Source organism: Capra hircus, chromosome 8 (genome assembly GCF_001704415.2).
Source record: "Capra hircus breed San Clemente chromosome 8, ASM170441v1, whole genome shotgun sequence".
In the NCBI taxonomy this organism is placed as follows: domain Eukaryota; kingdom Metazoa; phylum Chordata; class Mammalia; order Artiodactyla; family Bovidae; genus Capra; species Capra hircus.
The window spans coordinates 5,412,287-5,438,568 of record NC_030815.1 but is presented as its reverse complement, the minus strand read 5'-3'; the positions used below and the strand labels follow the sequence as shown (position 1 = coordinate 5,438,568).

Genomic DNA, 26,282 nt, shown 5'->3' with positions numbered 1-26,282 from the left:
CTTCCCCAATTAGGGGTAGAACCCCTGCCCCCACTGGAAGCAGAGTCCTAACCACTGGACCACCAGGGAAATCCCTGTAGTTTCTTCTTAAGGATGGTAATATAATCCACCATTGGCTGTAACCACTGGGTGGTTACAATAGCAGAAGGAGATGAATGTAAAATCATTCTGAAAAACAAAAGCAATATTGTAAATAGAATCTACTTATCATCTATTTATTTACCTGTATCTGATACCATAATATTAAGAATTAATAATATGCTGCAGGTGGGGATCTACTATTTTCAGCTTGCAAAAGTGGAAAATGACTTAGTTGATTTCAAATAAATTTTTTAAATCATGAGCAAAACATTTAATCTAGAATTGTTTTGATGCAGCAAAACTATTTAGATGGATATAAGGTTGCTCAGATGGTAAATGATCCACCTGCAATGCAGGAGACCCAGGTTCGACCCCTGGGTCGGGAAGATCCCCTGGAGAAGGGAATGGCTAGCCACTCCAGTATTCTTGCCTGCGAAATCCCAGAAATGGAGGAGGCCTGGTGGGCTACAGTCCCTGGGGTCACAAGAAATTGAACATGACTGAGTGATTGAGCACACACATCTCATACCATAATATTGAGAATTAATAATATGGCTGCTGATAGGGAGCTATTGTTTTCAGCTTGGAAAAGTAGAAAATGACTTAGTTGATTTCAAATACTTTTTTTTTTTACATCATGAAAAAAAATTCAACTAGGATTACCTTGACATGGCAAACAGATAGTTATTAGAAGCCCTAATTGAAAAGCCTCCATCAACCAACTTGTAAAGAACCATGTGAATGCTTTAGACAATCCCCAAATAAAACTGGTTGTCATCTGGTCCTGTGTAAAGGGAAGGGGTGAGACTCATGATTTCCTGTTGACACTGGGCATTTATAAGTACTGGACATTTTAACTTTCTATAGAGGAACTAGGAAGGAAACAGGCAGGTAGATTATAGAGCAACCAGATACTTTTCTATACAAACTAGGACATTTTTATGAGTAAAAGGAAGCATTAATGATAATTGTTGTTGTTGTTGTTCAGTTGCCCAGTCATATCCGACTCTTTGCGTTCCCATGGACTGCAGCACGCCAGGCCTCCCTGTCACTCACCGTCTCCCAAAGTTTTCCCAAGTTCATGTCCACTGAGTCAGGGATGCCATCCAGCCATCTCATCCTCTGCCACCCCCTTCTCCTGCCTTCAGTCTTTCCCTGCATAAGGGTCTTCTCTAATGAGTTGGCTGTTTGCATCAGGGGGTCAAAGTATTAGAGCTTCAGCTTCAGCATCAGTCCTTCCAATGAATATTCAGGCTTGATTTCCCTTAAGACTGACTGATTTGATCTCTGTGTAATGATAATTAACCAGGCACAAACTAGGACTGTTCCTGGTAAACCAGGACCTGTGCCTCTGAGTTACAAACTAGTAAGCTCACCTTCACAAGGTGAGGTCAGGATAGAAGATTCTTCAGTGTCCAGGCTTTCTGTACTGAGGCTGACCCGGGCACACGTGGTGGGCAGCAGACTAGGGACCCTGCGGACTGTCTCCTGATGTGCTGAGGGGGGCCACTTCAGGCCGCGAGGGCAGAAGAAATGAGCCCAGGTTTCTGTGAAGTGCAGCATCAGAGACACACCTGAGCTGACATCTCTGAAGCCGCAGGACCAGGCACACCAGCCTAGCATGTCGGGAGCAGAGACGAGTGACTGTGATAACAGCTCCCGGCCAGTGTCAAGTCCACCAAATAGAGTCGGCAACAGCTCCCAGGTCTCTGGCAAGGGCTCCAGACATAAATCAAAGAGCAATCTTCTCATATTGGCGGCGTGGAGGACCGGCCACTTGTCACCTGTCAGTGTTCCCACTTTGGTCGCACACGTGGAGAGTAATTACTGCCAGCTGGCGGTGTCATCTGAGAGTTATGATGGCCAGAGCAGGACCTGAGGATGCTGTAAAAACAGGGGATGAAGGGCACCCGTGTCTGGACATGTGGCCTACCTGTCATTGTTGCCATCGGCTCCCAGAGTCACAGGAAATCGCTGAGAAATAGTTTCCCTTTGAGGTGTTCCCTCTCAGGATTTATATAAAATGCCCTCTTTCTTAATATCTCCAGCACCTGCTTGTGAAAGAATGTTTCTACCTCATATCCGTGTCAGGGGAAGAGGCCTCAGGAGATCTTCCAAAAGGGATTCCAGGGATAAATCAGTGTTCACAAGAATCTTATGTTACTGTTATTCAGTGGCTCAGTTGTGTCTGACTCTGTGGGATTTCCCAGGCAAGAATACTGGATGGGTTACAAATCCCTTCTCCAGGGGATCTCCTGTGTTTGTGGGTGGATTCTTCACCGCTCAGCTGCCCGGGAAGCCTGAACGCTCTTCCCAGGTGGCGCTAGTGGTAAGGAACCTGATTGCCAAAGCCAGAGACATAAGGGATGTGGGTTTGATCCCTGGGTTGAGAAGTTTCCTGGCAGAAGGAAATGGCAACCCACTCCAGTATTCTTGCCTGGAGAATCCCATGGACAGAGGAGACTGGCGGGCTACAGTCCATAGGGTTGCTAAGAGTCAAACACAGCTGAAGCGACTGAGCTCTCAAGCACCAACTCACAAAAGAATCCTGGGCCTTGCATTACACACTGAGGACTCTGAGATAGTGAATGCATTTAAAAACAGTCTTGTGATCATGTCGGTGTTTTAAATTAAGTAGTGATAGACCTAGAAGCGGCACGTTGTTTTTGCCATGGTATTCATCAGCCTTGGAACACATGAAAATCCCATGATTAGTTCACAACTGTTTTCCAGCACAGCCTTTTCTTGGTAAACACATTAAAAAGGGGTTTGAAAGGTTAGCTATGTTCTAACTTCTGGGAAAAATCATTTCTTATCCTGGAGAAGTAGCAGTTCCCAAGGCCAGATGAACTTTCTGCTTTTTTCCCTCCAATTCTGATAAAAGAGTGGGTCAGAACTCTGCTGCTACAACTTCTAAATCCTGTTCTTTCCAGGAAAGATAATCTCTCCAGTGACCATTCAGTCCTCTTGCCAAATAAATACACAAACATATGTAATGTTCTGTGTTTCAGAACAGTCATGGTGGTGTTTGAAGGAAGCAGGTTCCCACCCTCGGTGATGCGGGGAAACTGGACATGTTCATACCAGTGCCAGGCCCTTCTGCCCAGGGGGAGATTCTGAGACTTCCTTTTATTCTATTTGGATGTTCGGTCTTCTCACACGTCTAACAATTACTTGGCAGTTTAAGGTTTTTTTTTTTTTTTTTTTTTTTTTAGTATTTATCTATCTATTTGAGTCACACCAGATCTTAGCTGCAGCATGTGGGATCTAGTTCTCCGACTGGGGATCAAACCCCGGCCCTCTGCATTGGGAGCGGGCAGTCTTAACCACTGAGTCACAGGGAAGTCCCTTGAGGATCTAATTTTGGCTTTCGTATCCCAGGCTTCTCTTGGAAAAAATCTTCTAGTTTTAATTTTTTTTTTGTATTACATCCTTTAAGTCAAAGTAAGAGTACAAGGCTCTCTGAGATCAGGAAAGCAACCCATTGTGATCCCAGGTGTCCCACCTAAAGGCTGCAGGGTTCAGGTTCTCTCTGGGGTCAGTGCTGAGGGGGTTATGGCCAGCTTCCCCCAATGAGAGCGTCCTTGAATACTGCAGGTCCAGGCTTTCCAGGGCGCAGCCCATGGGGCTGGCTCTTTGGTGTGACTGTAAGCAGCAGTCAACTGTTTAATGACCTAGTGTGGATTTTTATAGACTCATCTCCTTCTACAACCAGGTTGCTCTCTGAACACTTGAGATAAATCTTCACCCACTCTCTGAAATTGTTCAACACACAGGTTAATTTCTCATTATCGATTTTCTCCACCATGCATCTTGAATGCTTCAAGATCTCTTGACCGACACAACGAAAATCTCTGCGACTGTCAATTTAAAAAGAAGAGTTCTTCAAAAGAATGCTTGAAACATCAGTAAGGAGAATGAAGTAACTCTTCCCCACCTATTAGCAGGGCAGTGTAACTGGATGTTGGATTAGATTTCAAGGAGAGAACACAATCAGGAACATTTATAAGAAGCGGTTTCATCTGTTTAAGCTTCTGAATGTGAGTGCTACTCTCGTAGGTGTCCCCAGGCAGGTATGTTATTGTCATCGAGGACTGAACATTCCAAGTGAAATCAGAGTAATGACCTGAACCTTCTTGGATGAGGTAAGGGTCAATGCAACACAGGAGGAAAAGCACTGGACGTTAGGCGTTGGAAGGCCCTTTCACCCTGTTAGAATTAGGACCATTTCCTTTAGGCTTTTGCTATTCATCTATGAAAACAAACAGATTGGATTCTAAGAGTCTTCCTAGTTCTAAAATTCAATGCTTCTCTATCCAAGACTCTCTCTCTCTATATATATATATAATTAATATAAAACAGAGTTAAAACAACAAAACTCACTCCAGTGTTCTTTCCTGGAGAATCTCAGGGATGGGGGGAGCCTGGTGGGCTGCTGTCTGTGGGGTCTCAGAGTCAGACACGACTGAAGTGACTTAGCAGCAGCAGTAGCAGCAGCCAAACCACAAAAGCAAAATAAAAACCATTTTCTACCTGGAAAAAAAAAAAGCTTGAGAAATGTATGTATGACAAAATATCATTCTTTCCTCTACAGGCTTATCTCCATATATTCTTCCCCTACCCCGACTGTTATGGAAGAGTAAAAAAAAATTCTTTTAAGGATTAAATGTTCCATTTAGTTTTTAAATCATCCCTGAAATACTGTCCCATGAATAGAAAATGGGGTCAGAAGCACTTTATTAATGGAAAGTCTTTCAATGTGCGTCCAAGAAAAACAAAAACATTATTAATATCTACACTATAAAACAAATGAACAACAACAAAAAGAAAAGCCAGCCCAAAGCAATGCCCAACCAGTTCTGTGTCCCCAGCCCTTACCAGACATAACTGAAGTGTACCAAGTCATTTTCACACGTTTCTTGGAGTGTAGATTTATTTGGATTTAAGAATCTCCTCAACAAATTACATCAGCCTCCCTCCATGTCCTTCCTTAATAAAACAACGACTGAACTAACATCAGACTCTGAAAATTCTAAAAATAATAGAAAAGTAAAAATAGATTTTCCTAGTGAAATTCCTCTCCTAAACCTTACATGATTTTTCTGCTTCCATGAAATATTTCTCTTTGGAGTAACTCGGTAGCATAGTTTTTTATTTGTGTTTGTTTTCAACTGGATTCATACAAGGGCACTAAATTAGAACTCCAGCTGGCTTATGGAGCATGAACTTTTATGACCAGTAAGTTACCTCTGCTGTGAAAGGAAAATGACAGATGTCAGTGATGGAGACGCTGGAAGTCGGTTTCGTGATGTAATTTAAGTCTCAGCACACCCATGGCAAAATAACACAAGAACACAGAATGGTATGTGCACTCTAGAATCCTCTGCAGCACTCTGAACCATTCTAGTTGGAGAACAGGCTCATTCTAAACCTTCAACAGGCTGTCAGAGGGGTCACACCCTCCATCTCCACCCCCACCCACCCACTTAATAGGATCCATTCATAGCTACTCACTACTGCAGGATTTGACCTGAGAAATGCTAGGATTTATTAACTCAGCAGTTGTTTGGAAAGGTCCCTAAGTCATCTTTGCCCTTGGCCAGCAAGGGGACTGCTCAAAGTTCTCAGAAGCAGCTGGCGAGGTTCTCAGCCAAGTTCTTCGGGATGCAGGAAGTTCTTTAGGATGCCCTACTTGGACAAGGCATTTACAGATATTTCCAACCAGGCTTCCCGGATCTAGGAAAAGTTATTCCTGACTCCTTTGACCCAGAGGCTGGCTAAAGTTGAATTTTTTTATCATCTGTAAGGAATCACTCTTTTCGTCCTTCCTTTTTCTTTCTTCCTAGGAGCTGGCATGGTAGTTAAATTTTTCTAAAACAGTCATATTAATATGTTCAAACACCCACTGCTGAGTCTCTGAGAGAGGATCGCATCTGGCCATGAAGATCTTCTTCTCTGCAGGGTTACAGTCCATGCAGCTGTTACTCACAGGATGGAACAACGTTCTGTCCTGCAGGGATGGGAAAGGAAGGGAGAGATGGACATCATGTATGGCAAATGTTTGGAACCCAAAATATACAGAGGAAGTAAACTATCCCTGCTATCTCAGTGTATATTGGCAGTGTGAGAAACAGAATACCTCCCAAGTCCAACAATGGGCTTCCCTGGTCGCTCAGCTGGTAAAGAATCCACCTGCAATACAGGTGACCTCGGTTCCATTCCTGGGTCGGGAAGATCCCCTGGATAAGGGATGGGCTACCACTCCAGTATTTTGGGGCCTCCCTGGTGGCTCAATCAGTAAAGAATCCACCCACAATGTGGGAGACCTGGGCTCGATCCCTGGGTTGGGAGGATCCCCTGGAGGAGGGGATGGCAACCGCCTCCAGTGTTCTTGCCTGGGAAATCCCATGGACAGAGGAGTCTGGTGGGCTACAGTCTATGGGGTCGCAAAGAATCGGACACCACTGAGCAACAGGCACAATCCGCATAGGAGGTGGTGTTGCCATGGGAAACCTGGTTTCCTAGGAACCATTGGTGCCATGTGGGGCCTCCAGAAGGTTCAGCCAGAAACCATTCATTCATTCATTCATTTAAAAAAATGCAATCCATTCATTTCCTGCTCTGCGGTAAGCATCTTGCTACCTACTGAGGTTTTGAAGATGAGAAGTCTACAAGAAGTTGCTAGTTAAGTATCTAGTAATCCAGCTATTTGGGGGAGAGGGATGCATTCAGAAATGGTAATTTAGTTCATAGTAAACACTGCCTTGGGGCTTCCCAGGTGGTTCGGTGGTAAAGAATCTGCCTACCAATGCAGAAGACACAGGAGATGTGGGTTTGACCCCTGGTTTGGGGAAGATCCCCTGGAGGAGGAAATGGCAACCTACTCTAGTACTCTTGCCTGGAGAATCCCATGGACAGAGCAGCCTGGAGGGCTACAGTCTATGTGGTCACAAAGAGTCAGACACGACTGAAGTGACTGAGCACGCACGCACAAAGAGTGCCACACGCGCGCACACACACACACACACACACACACACACACACAGACAGGATCAGAAGAGTCATCATTTCCCTACTCTTTTATTTTCTAAGTTAATTAATTTATTTGGCTTCCTCAGGTCTTAGTTGCATCATTGCGGTGCGTGAACTCTCTAGTGTAGGCTCAGTAGTTACCATGTGGGATCTTAGTTCCCCAACCAGGGATTGAACCCACATCCCCTGCATTGCAAGGTGGATTCTTAACTGTGAGACCACCAGGGAAGTCCCTTCCCTACCCTTGTGCTGAGCCTGCAATGGGAAAGGGAAATAGCCGAGGACCAGGAACAAAGAGAGCTAGACGCAGGGTTGTGAGGGTCCCAGGATGAACACGGGGGCTGGGGGCTCACAGAGCACAGGCAGGATCTCAAAGCACAAACTCAAATCCGTTGACTCGAGCTTCTGTCTCTTCCTGACCCTTTATTGGCATCGAAGCTCTTCCTGTGGTGTAACTGGCACTGTTTTCTGTCAAATGGAGGAGGCAGTGATCCCTCAGTGCATGATAAAGCTTTGGATGAAGGTGTGAGCAGAACACAGAAGTTAAGTGGTGAGCAAGCTCCTGTGTGAACATCCTCGATGAACCCACACCCCCTTTCCATTGCACGAGCAGGAAGAAGGCCGTCAGTGGTATGAGAAAAGGATCTTTAACTAGTAATCAGTGCTTTTGTCTCTTACAGCATCTATGCATTAAAAAAAAAAGGTGTCCATAACATGTAAAAATGTCCCCAGACGACTGCTTAAAATTTTGGAACAAGGAATGTTTTGTTGTTTAGCTTAGGAAAACATTTAGAGGTTCTGATGAATTTCTTTAACTGAGGAATATTAGACTTGGCATGCTTAGAGTGAAAGAGTCTCTCAGTCACCCCGTGTAAACAGTTCTGCGTTACTCTGGTTGTTAGCCAATATTTAATGTCCTTCAGGACCCGGATGTTTGCATACTTGGGTGCCTGTGATAGCAGGAAGATTAAGGAAGGAGGGAGGTGGCAGCCCAAAGTGCCCTTTGCACGTCTCCACTTGGAGTGTACATACAGAGCGTCTGATACAAAGGTTCCCTTTCTCTCCTCTGTTCTCTTTTGAGTCTCCCCAGTTTATTGTGGATTTTGTTTTCATTACAGCAAGAAGGCTGCCAGGGCCTCCTGCCCATTTCCCTCGTCCCCTGCTTCACTAGCTGCTGGTTGCCCCTGTGGAGCCCTATGCCAAGGTCACAGGTATGGATCCCTGTATCAAGGTCACAGTATAAAAGTCTCTGGAACTGACCAAGCCCCATAGGAACTGTTGCCATGAGCTTCCTGATCTCAACTGTCCAGTTCCCTGACCCCCCTACTATGTAAAATGCCCACCCTACTCTCCACGCTATAGCATCCTAGCTAATCATCTAATGCCACCATTTCAGTAGGAATTTTCTCTGTCTGAGACTATAAAAATTGGCTGCAAGCTTGCAAAAATGTTTGGCTCTCCCGTAAGCTGGCCCGATGTTCTAACAGCATCTCCCATTCTAGTAAACTTGATTCTCCTCTCATTCTGTCTCATGTCTGGAAATTCTTTTCCAACCTGCGCATGGATCATGAGAGACCCCAGGGCAGCTGGAGGGAGTTCTTCTTGCAAGGGTGAGACAGCAGATTCTTGAGGAGGAGGGCTGTGCTCTGAACTCACCCGCTTCCTTCCTCCTGGGGTGGACGCTGACTCCAAGACGACAGACCTCCCGCAACAACGCACACACACACTGCGGCCCCCTCGGCTCCCTGGGCAGCAGGCTCCTTGCCCCCCAGTCCTCCTTCTCAGCATCCCTCCCACTCCGTTTCCTGCCCCCACTCTCTGCCAGTTTAGCTACATAGGCCTAGTGTATTTAAATCAATTTCTCAAAGAGCATCCCTAAAGCTGTTACAGTCATGAAAATTCTACGTGACCTGCTAAATTCTAAACCTCACTTTATTCCACATCTGTAAACTCCTCTTTCCTCTTAACCAGCCAGAGTTCTTTCTATTGTCACCGTTGTCGATGTCTCAAGACAAGCAGAGGCTCACGGTTTCTCTCCCCAGATGTCTATTTCCATAAAATGTAAAAAAATAAGCGGGGGCGGGGGGCGGGGGACGGGGGGAAGGAGTAGAACATGTTTTAATTCTCTTCCTTTCTCAGCTTGTGCCTCCCAGCTAGGATACAAAAGCCAAACCAGATTTTTCTGAACATTTTATCTGAATGTTATTTTCCGAGCTGCAAGGTGATCGCATTTTCCCAGCTCTCCAGCTGAAACTCAGGCTCTGGCAGACGCAGGTCTGCTCCTGGGGAGAGCCGGCGGGGCGTGCAGACTCAGCACAACCCTGAGCCATCCAGCGGGCGTCTCTGTGACTGCTCTTCCGGTTCTCATACAAGTTGAAAAGCGGAGTCCCCCAAATCTATCTGCGTCTGAGGAGCCTCATCAATAAAACGAGGGGGTGGATAACATCCGTCCCTGAGGCCTCTCCCAGCTGTGAAATTGAATGAACGTTTTATTCCAAAGTTCACTGGAGACAGAGACAAATGATGGGGCATCAAATAGACTCTATCAGCCACGTTCAGTGGGCTAATAGATGACTCTCTGGTTCCAGACTGAGCTTCCGTGTCTTTGGCATTTCCAGCAGATCCTAAAGGGGAACATTCTGGAAGCATCTTTTTTCTTTTTTTGGCTGTTCCCGGTCTTAGCTGTGGGACATGGGATCTTTGGTTGCAGCAAGTGGGATCTAACCACTTGCTAACTAAGTTCTTTGACCAGGGATCGAACCTGAGCCCCTTGCATTGGAAGCATGGAGTCTTAGCCACTGGACCACCAGAGAAGTCCCTGGAAGCATCTTTAGTGACCTCGGAACATACGTTTCCCACTCTGACCTTGTGTGCTTGTGCTAAGTCATCTCATTTGTGTCTGCCACTTTGCAAACCTATCGACTGTAGCCCCCCAGGCTCCTCCGTCCATGGAATTCTCCAGTCAAGAATACTGGAGTGGGTTGCCGTTTCCTCCTCCAGGGATCTTTATACATTATCATCATTATGTTTCTTCTCAGCTAAGCTTTTGGATCTCTGAATGTCATTACTGATGCTTCTCCTGGCTGGTGCATCGTCTGTGAATGTAGTCTCTTGTCCTATGACAGTACTTCTTTAAAAAAAAAAATTATTGGAGTATAGTTGATTTATACCCTAGGGTAGGAAATGGCATGCCACTCCACTGTTCTTGCCTGGAAAACCACATGGACAGAGGAGCCTACGGGCTACAACCCATGGGGTTGCAAAGAGCTGGACATGGCTGAGCAACTGAGCACACGGTTGATTTGCAGCACCGTGTTAGTTTCTGCTGTACAACAAATCGCATCAGGTATATGAATACTTATATCCACTGTTTTTAAAATTCTTTTCCCATATAGGCTGTTACAGCGTATTGAGTAGAGTTCCTGTGCTATACAGCAGGTCCTTGTTGGCTATCCATCTTATAGCTAGTAGCATGTATGGAGTGGAATATTACTCGGCCATAAAAAAGAGCAAACTAATGCCATGTGCAGCAACATGGATAGACCTGCAGCCTGTCATACCAAGTGAAGTGCGTTGGGCAGAGGACACATATCATATGATATCCCTTATATGCAGAATCTAAAAAAGGGCACAAATGGGCTTTTCTACAAGAGCCAGAGAGAGACCCACAGATGTAGAAAACACACTTACGGTTACCAGAAGGCAAGGGAGCAGGGGATAAACTGGGAGATTGGGGTTGACACATACACACCATGACAGCCCCTTACTCCATTAGTCTCCTCACTCATGACAGGAGATGCTGGAACTGAACCAAATACAGTTGTTGTTGTTGTTTTTTAATTTACTGTATTTATCTTGACTGCACTGAGTCTTACTTGTGGCACACAGACTCTTTAGTTATGGATTGTGAACTCTTAGTTCCTGCATGTGGAATCTAGTTCCCAGACCGGGGATGGAACCCAGGTCCCCTGAATTGGGAGCAACGAATCTTAGCTGTCAATGGACCACAAGGGAAGTCCCCCCGGTACAGCTTTTCCTCTGGGCTAGACTTCCGACTGCTCTGGTCGAGTCTGCGGCTCCCTAGCAGTCCTCCTTTACCTGGACTGTTCCCTTGTTCAGTCCTGAGGGAAGCAGAGCCCTCACCCTCTCTGTTCAAAAAATAAGGCCGCAAACTGTCTCCTGCAACCTTCCTGCCTTCCCTGACTGCTTCCTCCTGTGCTTTTTTCTGTTTTGTTTTTACCTAAGAAAATTTACATAATCAAGAATATGGAAATACTCTTTGTAATCAAATCAGGTCAGGCTAAATTCCATTTGGTCCCCAGGGTGAAAGGCTGGGTAGACTTTTCAGGCAGGTCCCAGGTGGCTCAGCAGTAAAGAACCCGCCTGCTGATGCAGGCATGTAGGAGCCGTGGGTTCGATCCCTGGTCCGGAAGATCCCCTGGAGAAGGAAATGGCAACCCACTCTAGTAACCTTGCTGGGATAATCCCATGGACAGAGGACCCTGCAGGGCTACAGTCCATGCGGCCACTAAGAGTCAGCGTGACTGAGTGACTGAACGTGCACACACCTGGAGGGGACACCTCTTCAAAGCAGGCCTGTGTGACCCTCTGAGGTATTCATAGGCCCGCAGTAAATTTTGTTAAATTCTGTACTTTTGTAGGGTCCAGACTTTAAAAGAATCAAGATGTTGTAGAAATCATTTCACACCATATTCAGGGTAACAAAAGCATCACACACCAACGAAGCAAAGACAGTAAAATAGGTGTGTGAGTTCATAATGTGCAGGATGATTACCCCCAGATAAGTGCCTGCGTGGCGGCAGGGGAGGCGGCCTGGTGCTGGGCAGGGGCTAAGGGGACAGGGGCCTTTACTCCCCAGGAAATTTGGTCAGGCCAATCACTTATTACGTGACCTCTGATGATTACTATGCTCTGAACTTCAGCTTCCTCACTTGTGAGATACAGATAATAATATCTGTTTCCTGTGTTTGTTGTGGATAAAATATACGTAAAATCACTGGTGTAACGTCCGACGTACAGTAAGTAACTAATAGTGATTCCACGCCTCCTCTCCTCTTATCTTTAGTTGGATAGCATCCCTAATTCTCAAAGTCAGAACGCGCTAATCATCTTGTCTGAGTCCAGCTATTCAAGACCATTTTGCATTTTCTGAAATCCTGGCAAAACAGGACTTGCAAAAATTGGCACCTGCCTCAATCAGTTATCCAAATGGATACATCAGTATCTCCTGGATATGGAAAAGGTTTATGGAGCCGAAGTAATTTACAGTTCAGGAATGAGCTCTTCTGTATAGTTATGGTCCGAGTTGCCCGAAATACAACAGGACCCAGGGCATTTTTGAGTTCAACAAATATTTATTTATACTGCCATATGTGAAATAGACAGCCAGTGGGAATTTGCTGAATGATGCAGGGAGCTTAACCTGGGGCTTTATGACAGTCTAGAGGGGTGGGATGGTCTGGGAGGTCGGAAGGAGGTTCAAGAGGGAGGGGACGTATCTATACCTATGGCTGATTCATGTTGATGTATGACAGAAACCAAGACGATATTGTAAAGCAATTATTCGTCAATTAAAAATGTGTGCATGCTAAGAAAAACAATGCTCCTCTCTCAACTTGTCCCTCCTCTCCCTCCCCACTGTGTCCACAAGTCTGTTCTTGGTGTCTGGGTCTCCACTGCTGCCCTGCAAATAGGCTCATCAGCACCTTCTTTCTAGATTCCATATATATGCATTAATATATGGTATTTGTTTTTATTTTTCTGACTCCCTTCACTCTGTATAATAGTCTCTAGGTTCATCCACCTCATTGGGACTGACTCAAATGCGTTCTTTTTTCTGGCTGAGTAGTGTTTCATTGCACCACAGCTTCTTTATCCATTCATTTGTTGGTGGACATCAAGGTAACAAATATTTATTAAGTGCCTTTTATTTTCTGGTGTGTGTGTGTATCAGGAAGTAGGCATTGAAAGATAACTGAAGATGCCTCTCCTGGCATTAGAAATGGGAGAGACCGGTAGGTAAACAAGACATGTTTGGAGTAAAACTTGTCAGTGAGACTGTAGCTTTGGGGGGTTAGGATGAATAGAGAAGAAGGCATGAGCAGAGAAATATGAACTAACAGGTCCATTTATGGGCTCAGTTTATTCAACAAAAATCTATAGGGCACCTACTGTTTGTCAGGCACTATTTTAGATGGTTTGGATGTATCAATAAACTTTAAAAAAATTTTATTTATTCACTTGGCTGTGTTGCGTCTTAGTTGTGGGCTCCAGAGCACGTGGGCTCAGTAGTTGTATCACACAGGCTTAGTTGCTCCAAGGCATAGGGGATGATAGTTCCCCAACTAGGGATCAAACCTTTGTCCTCTGCAGTGGAAGGTGGGTTCTTAACCATTGGATCGCCAGGGAAGTCCCAATAAACTCAATAATATAAAGACTCCTGCCCTTCTGGAGCTTACATTTAGAGATGGGGTAGGGAGTGAGCAGCAGGGCGCAGCCAATACACGATCAGCGTACCATCACTTCACGGCAAGTAGATGGGGGAAAAGTGGAAACGGTAGCGGATTTTATTTTCTTGGGCTCCAACATTGCTGTGGAGGGTGACTGTGGCCACAAAATTAAAAGATGCTGCTTCTTGGGAGAAAAGCTATGGCAAACCTAGACAGCATATCAGAAAGCAGAGAAGACTCCACTTTGACAACCCAAGTCTGTGTAGTCAGTTCAGTTCAGGTCAGTCGCTCAGTCGTGTCTGACTCTTTGCGACCCCATAGACTGCAGCATGCCAGCCTCCCTGTCCATCGACAACTCCCAGAGTTCACTCAAACTCATGTTCATTGTGTCTGAGTAGCATCGGTGATGCCATCCAACCCTCTCATCCTCTTGTCATCCCCTTCTCCTTCTTTCACAGCATCAGGGTCTTTTCAAATGAGTCAGCTCTTTGCATCAGGTGGCCAAAGTATTGGAGCTTCAGTTTCAGCCTCAGTCCTTCCAATGAATATTCAGAACTGATCTCCTTTAGGATGGACTGGTTGGATCTCCTTGCAGTCAAGGGATTCTCAAGAGTCTTCTCCAACACCACAGTTCAAAAGCATCAGTTCTTAAGTGCTCAGCTTTCTTTACAGTCCAACTCTCACATCTATACATGACTACTGGAAAAACCATAGCTTTGACTAGACAGGCCTTTGTTTGCAAAGTAATGTCTCTGCTTTTTAATATGCTGTCTAGTTTGGTCACAACTTTCCTTCCAAGGAGTAAGTGTCTTTTAATTTCATGGCTGCAGTCACCATCTGCAGTGATTTTAAAGCTATGGTTTTTCCAGTAGTCATGTCCGATTGTGACCATACATGGCCATAAAGAAGGCTGAGTGCCAAAGAATTGATGCTTTCAAATTGTGGTCCTCGAGAAGACTCTTGAGAGTCCCTTGGACTCAAAAGAGATCAAATTAGTAAATCCTACAGAAAATCAACCCTGATACTCATTGGAAGAACTGATGCTGAAACTAAAACTCTAATACTTGGGCCACCTGATGTGAAGAGCTGACTTATTGGAAAAGACCCTGAAGCTGGGAAAGATTGAGGGCAGGAGGAGAAGGGGATGACAGAGCATGAGATGGTTCGGAGGCATCGCCGACTCAATGGACATGGGTTTGAGCAAACTCAGAGAGATAGTGAAGGACAGGGAAGCTTGGCATGCTGCAGTCCATGAGATTTCAAAGAGCTGGACATGACTTAGTGACTGAATAACAAGAATGATATGTAAAATGTGTAGCTTGTTGAAAGGTGCCAAGGGAGGGGCCGGTGTGCAAACTTAAACAGGGAGGTAAGGGTGAACCTCACCTGGAAGGTGACACTTGAGTAGGGGAAATTTGAAGAAGGTAAGGGAGTTGGCCATGAAGATATCTGGAGGCAGAGGTTTCAGGTAGGGGAACACCAAGTGCAGAGGCCCTAAGCGGGAAGACCCTAAGTGTGGGTCAGAAGAACATGGGGAGGCTAGGGTGAGAGAGAGCCGTAGGAGACAGTCAGAGGCGATGGGAGGCTCTGTCCATCACATGAGGGGACCAGCAGGTCACTGGTGTGGCTGAAGCACAGAGAGCAAGCGAAGAATTCCTGAGGATGGGCTCATTCTACACCAGGAAGACACTGGGGTGCAATGTTAAGGCCTGGGTTTTCAAGCAAGTAGTTGTGCTGCCTGGGAAGCCCACAACTCACATGGACAGCAAATGTGTTTGTAAGAGATAAAAGCTTCATGTCCTCTTATTTCTAATATGGATGGGAGAGAAAGGAGGCTCAGGATTATGAATCTGATTTTAATCCTAGTTTTATCTCTGACAATAATCTTTGATGATCATTTCATTCGGCAGTGATTTCAGTTTTCTGTCTGCAAAATGAATGGAGTGGGAGGAGGAGGGAGGGATGAGAGAAGGGATAAAAATTATCCGCCTTCCCACCTCCTAAGGTTGTGGAGAAGAACCAGGTTGATATATGAGTGGCTTTTGAGTTCTGGAAGAACTCTGGAGAATGCAAATAACACTCTGGTAGGCAGAAAGGCGGAGAAGGCAAAGGCAACCCACTCCAGTACTCTTGCCTGGAAAATCCCAGGGACGGAGGAGCCTGGTAGGCTGTAGTCCATGGGGTCACTAAGAGTAGGACATGACTGAGTGACTTCACTTTCAGTTTTCACTTTCATGCATTGGAGAAGGAAATGGCAACCCACTCCAGTATTCTTGCCTGGAGAATCCCAGGGACAGGGGAGCCTGGTGGGCTGCCGTCTATGGGGTCACACAGAGTTGGACACGACTGAAGCGACTTAGCAGCAGCAGCAGCAGCAGCAGGCAGAAAGGGGATAATGCAGTTTTATTGCCTCTCCTTTTCCATTTCTTCTGTGACAGGTACAATTCCTTACAGGAGAAAACTGGTCTTCCTGCATCAGTGGGTAATTTGGCCAATCAGAAATCATGCTTCTTCCACTCCGACCGACTGAGGCCTCCATGGGTGAGCTGAGGCGGTGCTGGCGGCCCCACCGTCCACTCCACTGCTGGTTTCTGGGCTACGAGTAAGTGATGGGCGTGCATGTACCCTCCATTCTAGGAGCAGCCAGAATCCTTACAGAACCAGCTGTGGGTTGTTGCAGCTCTGCTCTTCACACCATTCACACTCTTTCCTGTCTTTGGCTGAATTTTTAGCATAGTCCCAAGGTCCTGTACACAAGGTCCTGCCTCTGGCCTTAGAGGGCATCATCTCCCCCCACACTTCACCTGGTTGCTACATGCTTCCGGCAAACAAAGCTCTTCCTCACCAGAGGGCCTTTGTACAAGCTGATCCCTATATCTGGGATTTTTTAAAAAACTTTTACTTTAGAGTGTATTCGAGTATATGGCTTCTCTGGTGGCTCAGATGGTAAAGAATCTGCCTACAGTGTGGGAGTCCCGGGTTCCATCTCTGGGTCGGGATGGAGAAAGGAAAGGCAACCCACCCCAGTTTTCTTGCCTGGGAAATCTCCAGATGGAGGAGACTGGCAGGTTACAATCAATGGGGTTGCAGAGTCGGACACGAATGAATGACAAACACTATAGTCGATTTGATTTCCCTGGCGGCTCGGTTGGTAATGAATCTGCCTGCCAATGCAGCAGATGCGGATTCGTTCACTGGGTCAGGAAGATCCCCTGGAGGAGGGCATGGCAACCCACTCCAGTATTCTTGCCTGGAGAGTCCCATGGACAGAGGGGCCTGGAAGGCTACAGTCCATGGGGTCACAAAGAGTCAGATACGACTTAGCACTGAACAGCAGCAATAGCAACATAGTTGATTTACAATGTTGTGTTCGTTTCAGGGGTACAGCAACATGACTCAGTTATATACGTACACATATCCATTCTTTTTCAGATGCTTCTCTTCACTTACCTAAATCCTGTTTCCCTTTCAGGTCTCCATTTATAGGGTAGTGTGTCAGAGCAGCCCTGTCTGCCTCTCTGACCTAGGATGAGCCTCATGTGGTGTTACCATATTATCCTGTACACTTAATATATTCAATTTAAAAATTTGTCAGCTTCCCTATTAGACTGAAAACTCCGAGAGTAGAGAAAACCCATCTGTTCCTGATCTTGTTTCCATCTGACCATAGCTGTTCATCTCCCTTCCGTAAACCTGCCGGGAGTCACGTCAACGCCATAATAGCTGCTCTTCGTCGAGTATGTATTTATGTGTTGGGCTTCCGTAGTGTTCAATGTTCTGCTCAGATTTTCTCACTTTATCTACTTCAACCGCATAAGCAACCTAAAGAGAGAGTGAATGTGGACAACCAGGAAGCCGGGTGCATTTACTTAGGCACCTACTATGTGCCAAACAGTGTTTAAGGTACTGAGGATTCTGTACGAAAGAAAGCAGATAAAGCCCTGCTCTTGCGGAGTCTGCATTCTAATATTTCGTGACAGCTACACAGCTGCAATAGAACAGGAAGATGGCTAGACAGCCTGTCTTCTCCCGGAGGCAAAGTTACTGGGAGAGTGAAAGTCAAATCGGAAGAGATTTCTGGGCATGTGGCACAGGGGTAAAGAAGCTGCCTGCCAATGCCGGAAACATGAGAGACGCGGGTTCGATCCCTGGGTTGGGAAGATCCCCTGGAGGAGGGCATGGCAACCGACTCCAGTGTTGTTGCCTGGAGAATCCCCACGGACAGAGGAGCCTTGAGTTAGACACAGCTGAAACAACTTAGCACACGTGCGCAGGAGAGTGAGAGCTAACACTCATGAAGTGTCGCATTCTAGGGGTATTTACATTTTATTTCATTATCACAATAACTTTGTTTTCTAAAAAAATTATTTGGCTGCATCGAGTCTTAGTTTTGGTGGGCAGGCTTAATTGCCCCTCAACATGTAGGATCTTAGCTTCCTGATTAGGGATCAAACCTGTGTCCCCTTCACTGGTGTGCAGATTCTTAACCCCTGGACCACCAGGGAAACCCCCATGATAATCTTCTGAGGCCGATACTGTCATTATTGCCATTTGATAATGAGGAAACAAGTTTCCCAAGATCCCAGAGGCAAGACCGCTGCTGGTGGTCCCAGGGGGGACTCCCACCCTGGGTCCCCCAGGGCCTCTGCCTGCCCCGCCCCCTCTCAGCCGAGCCAGCCAGCAGTCCGGCCCCAGACCCACATCTGCCCCCAGGGAAGAGCTGTCCCCGTTAGCAAATGCTGATCTCACACGCGTATAGTTCCAGTTACCAAGGTCCTTTCAAGTTTGACAGTCTCGATCTTGGCTGGCATTCCCTTCAGCCGGTCTTTGTCCACACGTTAGAGCCCGAGATAGAAACCATGATGAAACCTTTCTACTGGTGACCAGAGGTGGCAGCTGAATGTATTCAGTAGAATGGTAACCAGCAGGGATGTGGCTAAGGTATCCAGACGTGGAAGAAGTTAAAAGGACGTGACCTCTAAATGATGTCACAAGTTCAGCCGGGTTAAACATATGGAATAAAAACAGAATGGGAAGGTTACCCTGGTGGAAACGTAGTTTCATGGCAGCGGTGAAGGCGTTTCCCTCCCAGGGACTATTACCCTCCCTCATCTTTGACTCATCAATTTGAACAGAGGATCCCAGCTTCTCAGGGCATAACACTTATGTCTCTGTTATCTTCAGGGTATAGGATATGATATAGACATTGTGTATCTGGTTTTCAGCACGACATTTGAAAATCCTCCTTTTTTCCCCTGCGGGTCAGCTGGAGAAATGTGGGCTAGAAGGTGATTCGCTGTTAGGCGAGCTTGCATCTGGTTGAATGACTGCTCGCTGTGGATCAGCATCAGCTCGATTATGTAACGGCAGGCTCGGTTCTGGGCCTTGTTCACCGGGATCGGGGACTTGCATGAGGGCCTGCATGCCCACTGATCTGCTCTAATTCATGGCTGGAATAAACTAGTTCACCTGTTGATAAGCTGGGCCAAAGTCCAGGCTGGGGTCAATCTGGCGAGGGAGAACTTAACAGAAACCAGTGGATGTGGATGGCTACCCAGGTACGGAAGGGGCACCATACAGGTGCAAGACTGCAGTGACACGTCTGTGTAGCAGAGCGAACGTGGCCTTTTAAATACTGAAAACTCATTAAGAAGCCAAGTATGTGAAGTGAAGGCAGAAAACCAATCAGCTCGAGCTAATTTAACAGATATTTCTCATAACAAAAAGGCTTGAGACAGGACTTCCCTGGTAGTCCAGTGGCTAAGACTGTGAGCTCCCAATGCCGGGGGCCCGGGGTTCAATCCCTGGTCAGGGAACTAGATCCCATATGCTGCAGCTAAAAGTTCACCTGCCACAGCTGAAAGGTCCTGAATGCCACAACTAAGTGACCTGGCGCAGCCAAATAAAGAAATAAATGTTTTTTTAAAAATTCCCAACAAAAGGGTGCTAGAAACTCATTCTAGTCCTTGGTTAAACATGCCTAGGATACTGTGTTCCATTCTGGGCATCACGCCAACCTCTAGGACCATCTGGAGTGTGTTAAGAATCAGTGTCCAGGAGGCTGAGGTGGGCCCATTGAAGTCATCTCAGGAACAGTGGCAGGAAATTGGGCCATTTAATTGGAAGTAAGAAGTAAAGGTCAGACAAGCTTTGTTTAAGTATTTGGAATCTGTCTTGATCAGAATGGATTAAATTTAATCTGTGTGGTACCAAAAGCTTCACAGATGGCTCAGTGGTAAAGAATCTACCAGCAATTCAGGAGCCACTGGAGATGTGGGTTTGATCCCTGAATCGGGAAGATCCCCTGGAGAAGGAAATGGCAACCTACTTGCCATTTTTTTCAGTATGAAAAATTCCACCAACAGAGAAGCCTGGCAGGTTATAGTCCATGGGGTCACGAGGAGTCAGGCACAACTGACGGACGGAGCATGCATGTGCCCCAGAGGCCTTGGAGCTTTGTAATAACTTGGGACTATGCAGAAATGATTGGGATGACTGGGGGTAGCCTGACTGTCTAAATATGACCACAAGTCCAGAACTCGGTAGTGGGGCTTCGTTTATCAGAACCAGAGTCAAATTCCATGCCTTTTAATTAAACTCTTCATTGCCTCATTTTGGGCTCTAAATCAATACATAACCGGAATAATTTAAAAATAACAAGCTGTGGCCATCCATCTGGCATCTTTGTGGGCCAGAAGGAGTTTATGGGCTAAGCGGCCAAAGCTCTGGCCTGTATCATAGGGTCCCATAAATAGTCAGATGCAGATACATGCCAAGAATTCCACCCACTCACTTTTTAAAGTAATGTGACTGTTTCAGTGTTATCAGTTTAGCCTGACATGTACCTTTTAAATTAATCTGTATTTTCTAATTTGATGATTTTTAGAAAAATATTTAAATTTATTTATTTATTTGGCTGCACCAGGTGTTGGCATCACTGGTTGGATAGCATCACCAACTCAATGGACTTGGACTTGGGCAAACTTTGGGAGATAGTGAAGGACAGGGAGGCTTGGCGTGCTGTAGTCCATGGGGTCACAAAGAGTCAGACACGACTTAGTGATTGAACAACGGAGTCTTTGTCGCAGTATGCAGAATCTTAGTTGCTGCATGTGGGATCTAGTTTCCTGACTAGGAATTGAACTTAAGCCCCCTGCATTGGGAGTGCAGTCTTAGCCATTGGACCACCAGGGAAGTTCCCTGTTGATGTTATTTTTAAGCCCTTTCTTGTGGAAGTTAAACTGTACGAATGCCTCCAGAGAGCAACTCAGAAACGTGATGTGCCGGGGGCCAGCGTGAGGAATCCCGCCTGTGACAAGGTCATGAGGAAGGAAGCCTGACAAAACGCAAGGACGTGATCAGGCTTCAGGGGTTCTCCCTAGAATTTCCTGAGCATGTAGCCCCCAAAACCAAAAAATCTGCCGGCTTTTGTGCTCTGCTTGTCTGATATTCTCTGGAAAAAGTCAAATCAGGGCTTTAGTCTTCTGCATTTGAAAGGGATGTTTCAGTTAAACCCCTCTGATAGCTCTCTAGCTTGCCTAACAGGTTCCCCTGGACCTCTTACAGCTTGTGAATTGCTTACAGCCCCCCAACTGTGAGAGGCACAAAGCTTAAAAGCATCTTAAAGATACAGAGCCTTTTCTAAAGAGCTAAAAATTATAGTGGTAGAGGGTTTTCACTGCTGACTCAATGACTGCTGCCAGGCCTCCATATTCTTTTAGGCACCTGGGAGGATGTTAATCAATGTAAATGGGATATGGAAAAAGATATATAATAGTTTTGATGTTAGCAACACTAGACTTTTGAGTTAATTACTTTTCTCTTTGTTATATATCACTGCACTCCTCTTGTGTCCTTGCTATGTAAGAATGTAACTTTATTTAGTGCTTTCTGAGAGTGGCACCAGACTTTGGGAAGAACAACACAAATAAGTCTTCTGGTTGACAAACCCTTATCAGAAAAAAGGCTGTAAAATGTTAATTGGCCCTTTTGGCCGGACGATGATGTAAATTACCTAAGATTTGTGTATACAACTAGGTATGCAAAGAGAAGCCTGGTTTTGATAAGAATCTGGGCTGCTAACGCTGCATAACTTTGTGTTACCCGTTGATCTCCATGTTTTATCAAAAGTATAAAAGGCCTTCTGAACAATAAAGGATGGACCAGTTTCTCGGACTAGTCTCTCGGCCTAGTTTCTTGGGAATCTGGCTCCCCCTGTCTCTCTCTCTCTCTCTTTTTCTCCCTCTCCCTCCCTCTCCTCTTTACTCTAATTTCAGGCTGAATTCCCATCTGGAGCGGGGCGGCTCACCACGTCTGCTTACTTGCCCTGGCTTTTAAGACCCGCGCGAATGGGAGCCTAAGGCGGGGCACCCTTCGCTATTCAAGTGGGCGCCGGTGGCCCAACGTAGATGGTGCAAGCTCCTTGTCTGGAACTTTATTGGCCTTCCCCGTAAGCCAAGTTATTCAGCCTTCTTTCTCCACTTAATTTTCCTACTACACTATTTCTCCCTAATCTAATCTTATATTCTTATATTAACAAACAAGTTTTCCTCGCCTACGCCGTCCATGCTTCGAATTTCCCTGGATCCACCGGGGCTGGACCCCGGCAGTGATGCACACGTTTCACTGTTGGACTTTGGGGAAGCCGTGATAGTGGTTCTGAGACCACAAGATGTGTTACGTTGTATGCAGCGCAGCTTGGGGTTCACAAAGGACGGGGTCAGATCAGTAACTGAGCCCGTTCAACGAAAGCTTATTTAGGATTGTCAGTGTAGCAGGTGGGGCTTCCCAGGTGGCGCTAGTTGTAAAGAACCTGTCTGCCAATGCAGGGGACATAAGAGATGTGGGTTCGATCCCTGGGTGGGTAAGATCCCCTGGAGGTGGGCATAGCAACCCACTCCAGTATTTTTGCCTGGAAAATCCCATGGTCAGAGGAAGCTGACGGGCTACAGTCCATAGGGTCGCAAAGAGTTGGACGTGACTGAAATGACTTAGCCTGCAAGCATGTAGTAGGTATTAGGCAGGCTATACAGAAATCAAAGAAAAAGTTCCTGCCCTCATGTGGTTAACTTCTGTAAGGGGAGACTAGCTGTGAATCACACATGCTCTAAGTATAAAGAAAGGAACAGAATGGGATAGGAATACACGCAGGGAGCAATTCCAGCTGAAGTAGGAGGGTAAGGAAAGTAGCTGAAAGCTGGCACGAGAAAAGTGATTCTCCATCTGGCTGCCCCATCAGAACCCTTTAGGCCTCCCCTTCTAGATCATCAGTCTGTCCTTATGCCAACAGCAGACTACACTAATAAGTGCATTTCTTATGACGTTTGATACTTGCTCTTTTTCTTCTTCAGTGTTTTCTTGGCTATTCTTGACCCTTTCATTTTCATGTAAATTCCAGACTCTGCTCATCAGTGTCCACAAATAACCTGCTGGGATTTGAATGGTTTTGCATGAAATGTAAACACCTGGCTAAGAACAGCTATCTTCACAATATTGCCCTACTAGCCTTTTTTTTTTTTTCAGGTAATTTTACTTTCTTTAATATCTTGGTTGAATTTTTTTATGTGCGTGCTGACTCTCATTTGACTCTTTGCAACCCTTTGGACTATAGCCCGTCAGACTCCTTCACCCATGGGATTCTCCAGACAAGATCACTGAAGTGGGTTGCTATGCCCTCCTCCAGGGTTGTTCCTGACCCAGGGATTGAACTCAGGTCTCCTTAATTGCAGGCAGATTCTTTACTGTTTGAGCCACTAGGGATGCCCCCAGTTTCCAAAGGGAAGCTGAAACATTTCGCCACTAACAGTGATGCTGTGGGGTTTTGGTTCATGTTAGATTGTTAGTTTCTATCAGTTTACTTTCTGTATGGCTAAGACTTACTGGTCAGAGGGTTACAAACATGAGGATTCATAAACAGGCCAGGTATATAAGGTCCCTTGACTTATGACAAAGGCACCACTTCCCTGCAGTGGGAACTTTTATTTTTTTTTTAGTAAATTATGATTGATAATTGGCTATAAATATGAAACAAATAATCAACCCCCTCTTACACTGTACACAAAAACTATTCAGGGAATATATACCACAATGCAGAAGATTAAACCACAAAGCTGCCAAAGATGGCTTAGAACACTGGCTTCAGGTGTTTGGTGTGGACAAACATTTCCTAAACAGGACACAGAAGACAATAATCATGAAGAACAGCTCTTCACCAAGGAGGGAGAAAAGGCTAGATACTGACTGGCGTAAGATATTTACAAATATCCAACAAAACACTATACCTAGATACACCAAAAATGCTCCCAAATCTGTTAACAACACAAAAAAGTCCAGACAACCCATGTTAAAACATGGTCAACAGACTTGAACAGGTTCTTCTCAAAGAAGATATCCCCAAAGGCTAACAGACCTGTGTGTGATCTCATTCTATAACCACAGAACTGAGAAAGGAAAAGAAAAAGAAACCGATGTGCTGTGTGTTGTTGGCAAGGATGGGTAGGGTAGGATTCTGACAGCGTTTGCCCACAGCTCTTCAGACCCCAGGACTTAGGTGCCTGCTGACCTGACCTCTGAAGCTGGCCACTGTCTCTCTCTCTCTCTCTCTCTCTGTAAGGCTGTTCTCTGGGCTCTAGAACGGCTCTGCCTGTAGGAGCTGTACCCCGCACAGAGGTGTCAGGAATGGACACCATACCCCCCAACCAAGAGTAGCTGCGCTGGTGTGTGAATATGCCCTCCCACTTGCCTCTGGTGTGTGTTCCAGACTGTTTAAAGAGGTGTCCAGGACTTGACCTCCCCCGCTACGGGTGGCAAGTGGTAAGGAACCCACCTGCCAATGCAGGAGACGAAAGAGATGTGGGTTCGATCCTTGGGTCAGGAAGATCCCCTAGAGTAGGAAACGGCCACCCACACCAGTATTCTTGGCTGGAGAATCCCATGGACAGAGGCGCCTGATGGGCTATAGTATGGGGTCGCAAAGAGTCACACGACTGGGCGACTTAGTAGGCACACATGCCCGCAGCGGCACTTCCTTCATCACGTACCCTGTACTGGCTCTCCTCCCTTCCATGTTTCACGTTTCACTTCTCTGCCATGATTTTGGGGGACATCTCCCAAATAAACCACTGGTACCCAAATCCTCACTTCAGGGTCTACATCTGGGGAAACCCCAATGAAGATATGTGTTATAGTCCCATAAAAATGTTTCCTTGCAAGAAAAGGACACGGGAGGTCGCTCTTACTCTGCAAGGATAACAGGAGTTAATATTTCTTAGCATGGTTGTCATTGTTATTTAGTCACTCAGTCGTGTCCCACTCTTTGAGACTCATGGACTATGGCTCACCAGGCTCCTCTGTCCCTGGAATTCTCCAGGCAAGAATACTGGAGTGGTTGTCATTCCTTCTCCAGATCGAACCCGTGTCTCCTGCATTGGCAGGCAGATTCTTTACCACTGAACCACCAGGGAAGCTCCATTTCATGGCAGAGATTGCTGTATATCAGGACTCACCACCATTCTCCATGTAAAATGTATACTTGTCACCCTCTTGGGTGGAAATCTGATCATATACGGTCAGGAATCGTGCTGGAAATTTTCCACGGTTTATTTCACCAAACTCTTGTCTCTATTATATTGATGTGGAAGTTGAAAATTACACGTGAAATAGCTTATTCAAGATTACAGGGATTTCCCTGGTGGTCTGGTGGCTACGACTGCAAGCTCCCAATGCAGGAGGCTTGGGTTCGATCTCTGGTCAGGGAACTAGATCCCAAATGCCGCAACTTAGAGTTTGTAGCAACTAAGACCTGGTGCAGCAAAATTAAAAAAAAAAAAAATCATCACATCACAGTTTTAGGATGAATTAGGATGTCATAGGCTTGACAAGCAACCGTGACGTTGACCAGATTGTGAAGCATCAGGATGAGAATTTGGGAGAAGGCACTTTATCTTCTCAGTGGGAAACCAAGTGCTGTATAAACCAGAGGAACGTAATGAATGACCAGAGTTTGTGGGTACCCCTCTGACTCAGGATGGAAGGTGGGTCGGGGGAAAAGGTGGCCCTTTGGACAGCTGTTCCGCTCGTCCAGGGCTGAGATGCTGCTGCTGCTAAGTCGCTTCCGTCGTGTCCGACTCTGTGTGACCCCATAGATGGCAGCCCACCAGGATCCCCTGTCCCTGGGATTCTCCAGGCAAGAACACTGGAGTGGGTTGCCATTTCCTTCTCCAAGGGCTGAGATGGAGAGGTCTGAAATCAGGGTCTGCAGCCACAGAAATGGCAGACAGGGTGGGGTCACAAGTCTTAGTGACCAGCTAGACATAGGGGCTGAAGGGGAGGGAAAACAGCTTCTCCTTTCAGATGTCTTCGGAATGTGGGTGGTAATTGGAGTGTTCTATTTGAAGGCGCTTCAGCAAGTTACTGTTCTTGTCGCAGGGCTCCCCCTGGTGGTGATAATAACCACAAACGGAGCTCACCCTGGGTGCCTGCTGTGGTGGGAGACACAAGGGAGCCTCGTTACACGAGTCCCTCCTCTTCTTGTGGCGGCTGAGAGCCTCCTAAAGAGAAACTGACAGCTGGGGTGAAGCGGCGGGGAGGGTGGTCCGGTTCTGAGACGGGCACATTTCTGGGCATGTTATGTTCAGCATGGAGACCACAGTGCATAATTCTGTATCATACACTTGAAAGTTGCTAAGAGACTGATTTTTT

At 46.1% G+C, this 26,282-nt stretch overlaps 1 protein-coding gene across 1 annotated transcript in view; it reads right to left on the bottom strand.

Annotated features, from left to right (window-relative positions):
• GALNTL6 (polypeptide N-acetylgalactosaminyltransferase-like 6) overlaps positions 5,092 to 26,282 on the bottom strand; it is a 1,585,403-nt gene continuing 1,564,212 nt past the window's right edge. Inside the window, exon 12 of the mRNA XM_005683517.3 lies at positions 5,092 to 6,091. Coding sequence (XP_005683574.2) covers positions 5,924 to 6,091 — 168 coding nt within the window. The 3' untranslated portion in view covers positions 5,092 to 5,923. The remainder of the gene's footprint in view (positions 6,092 to 26,282) is intronic.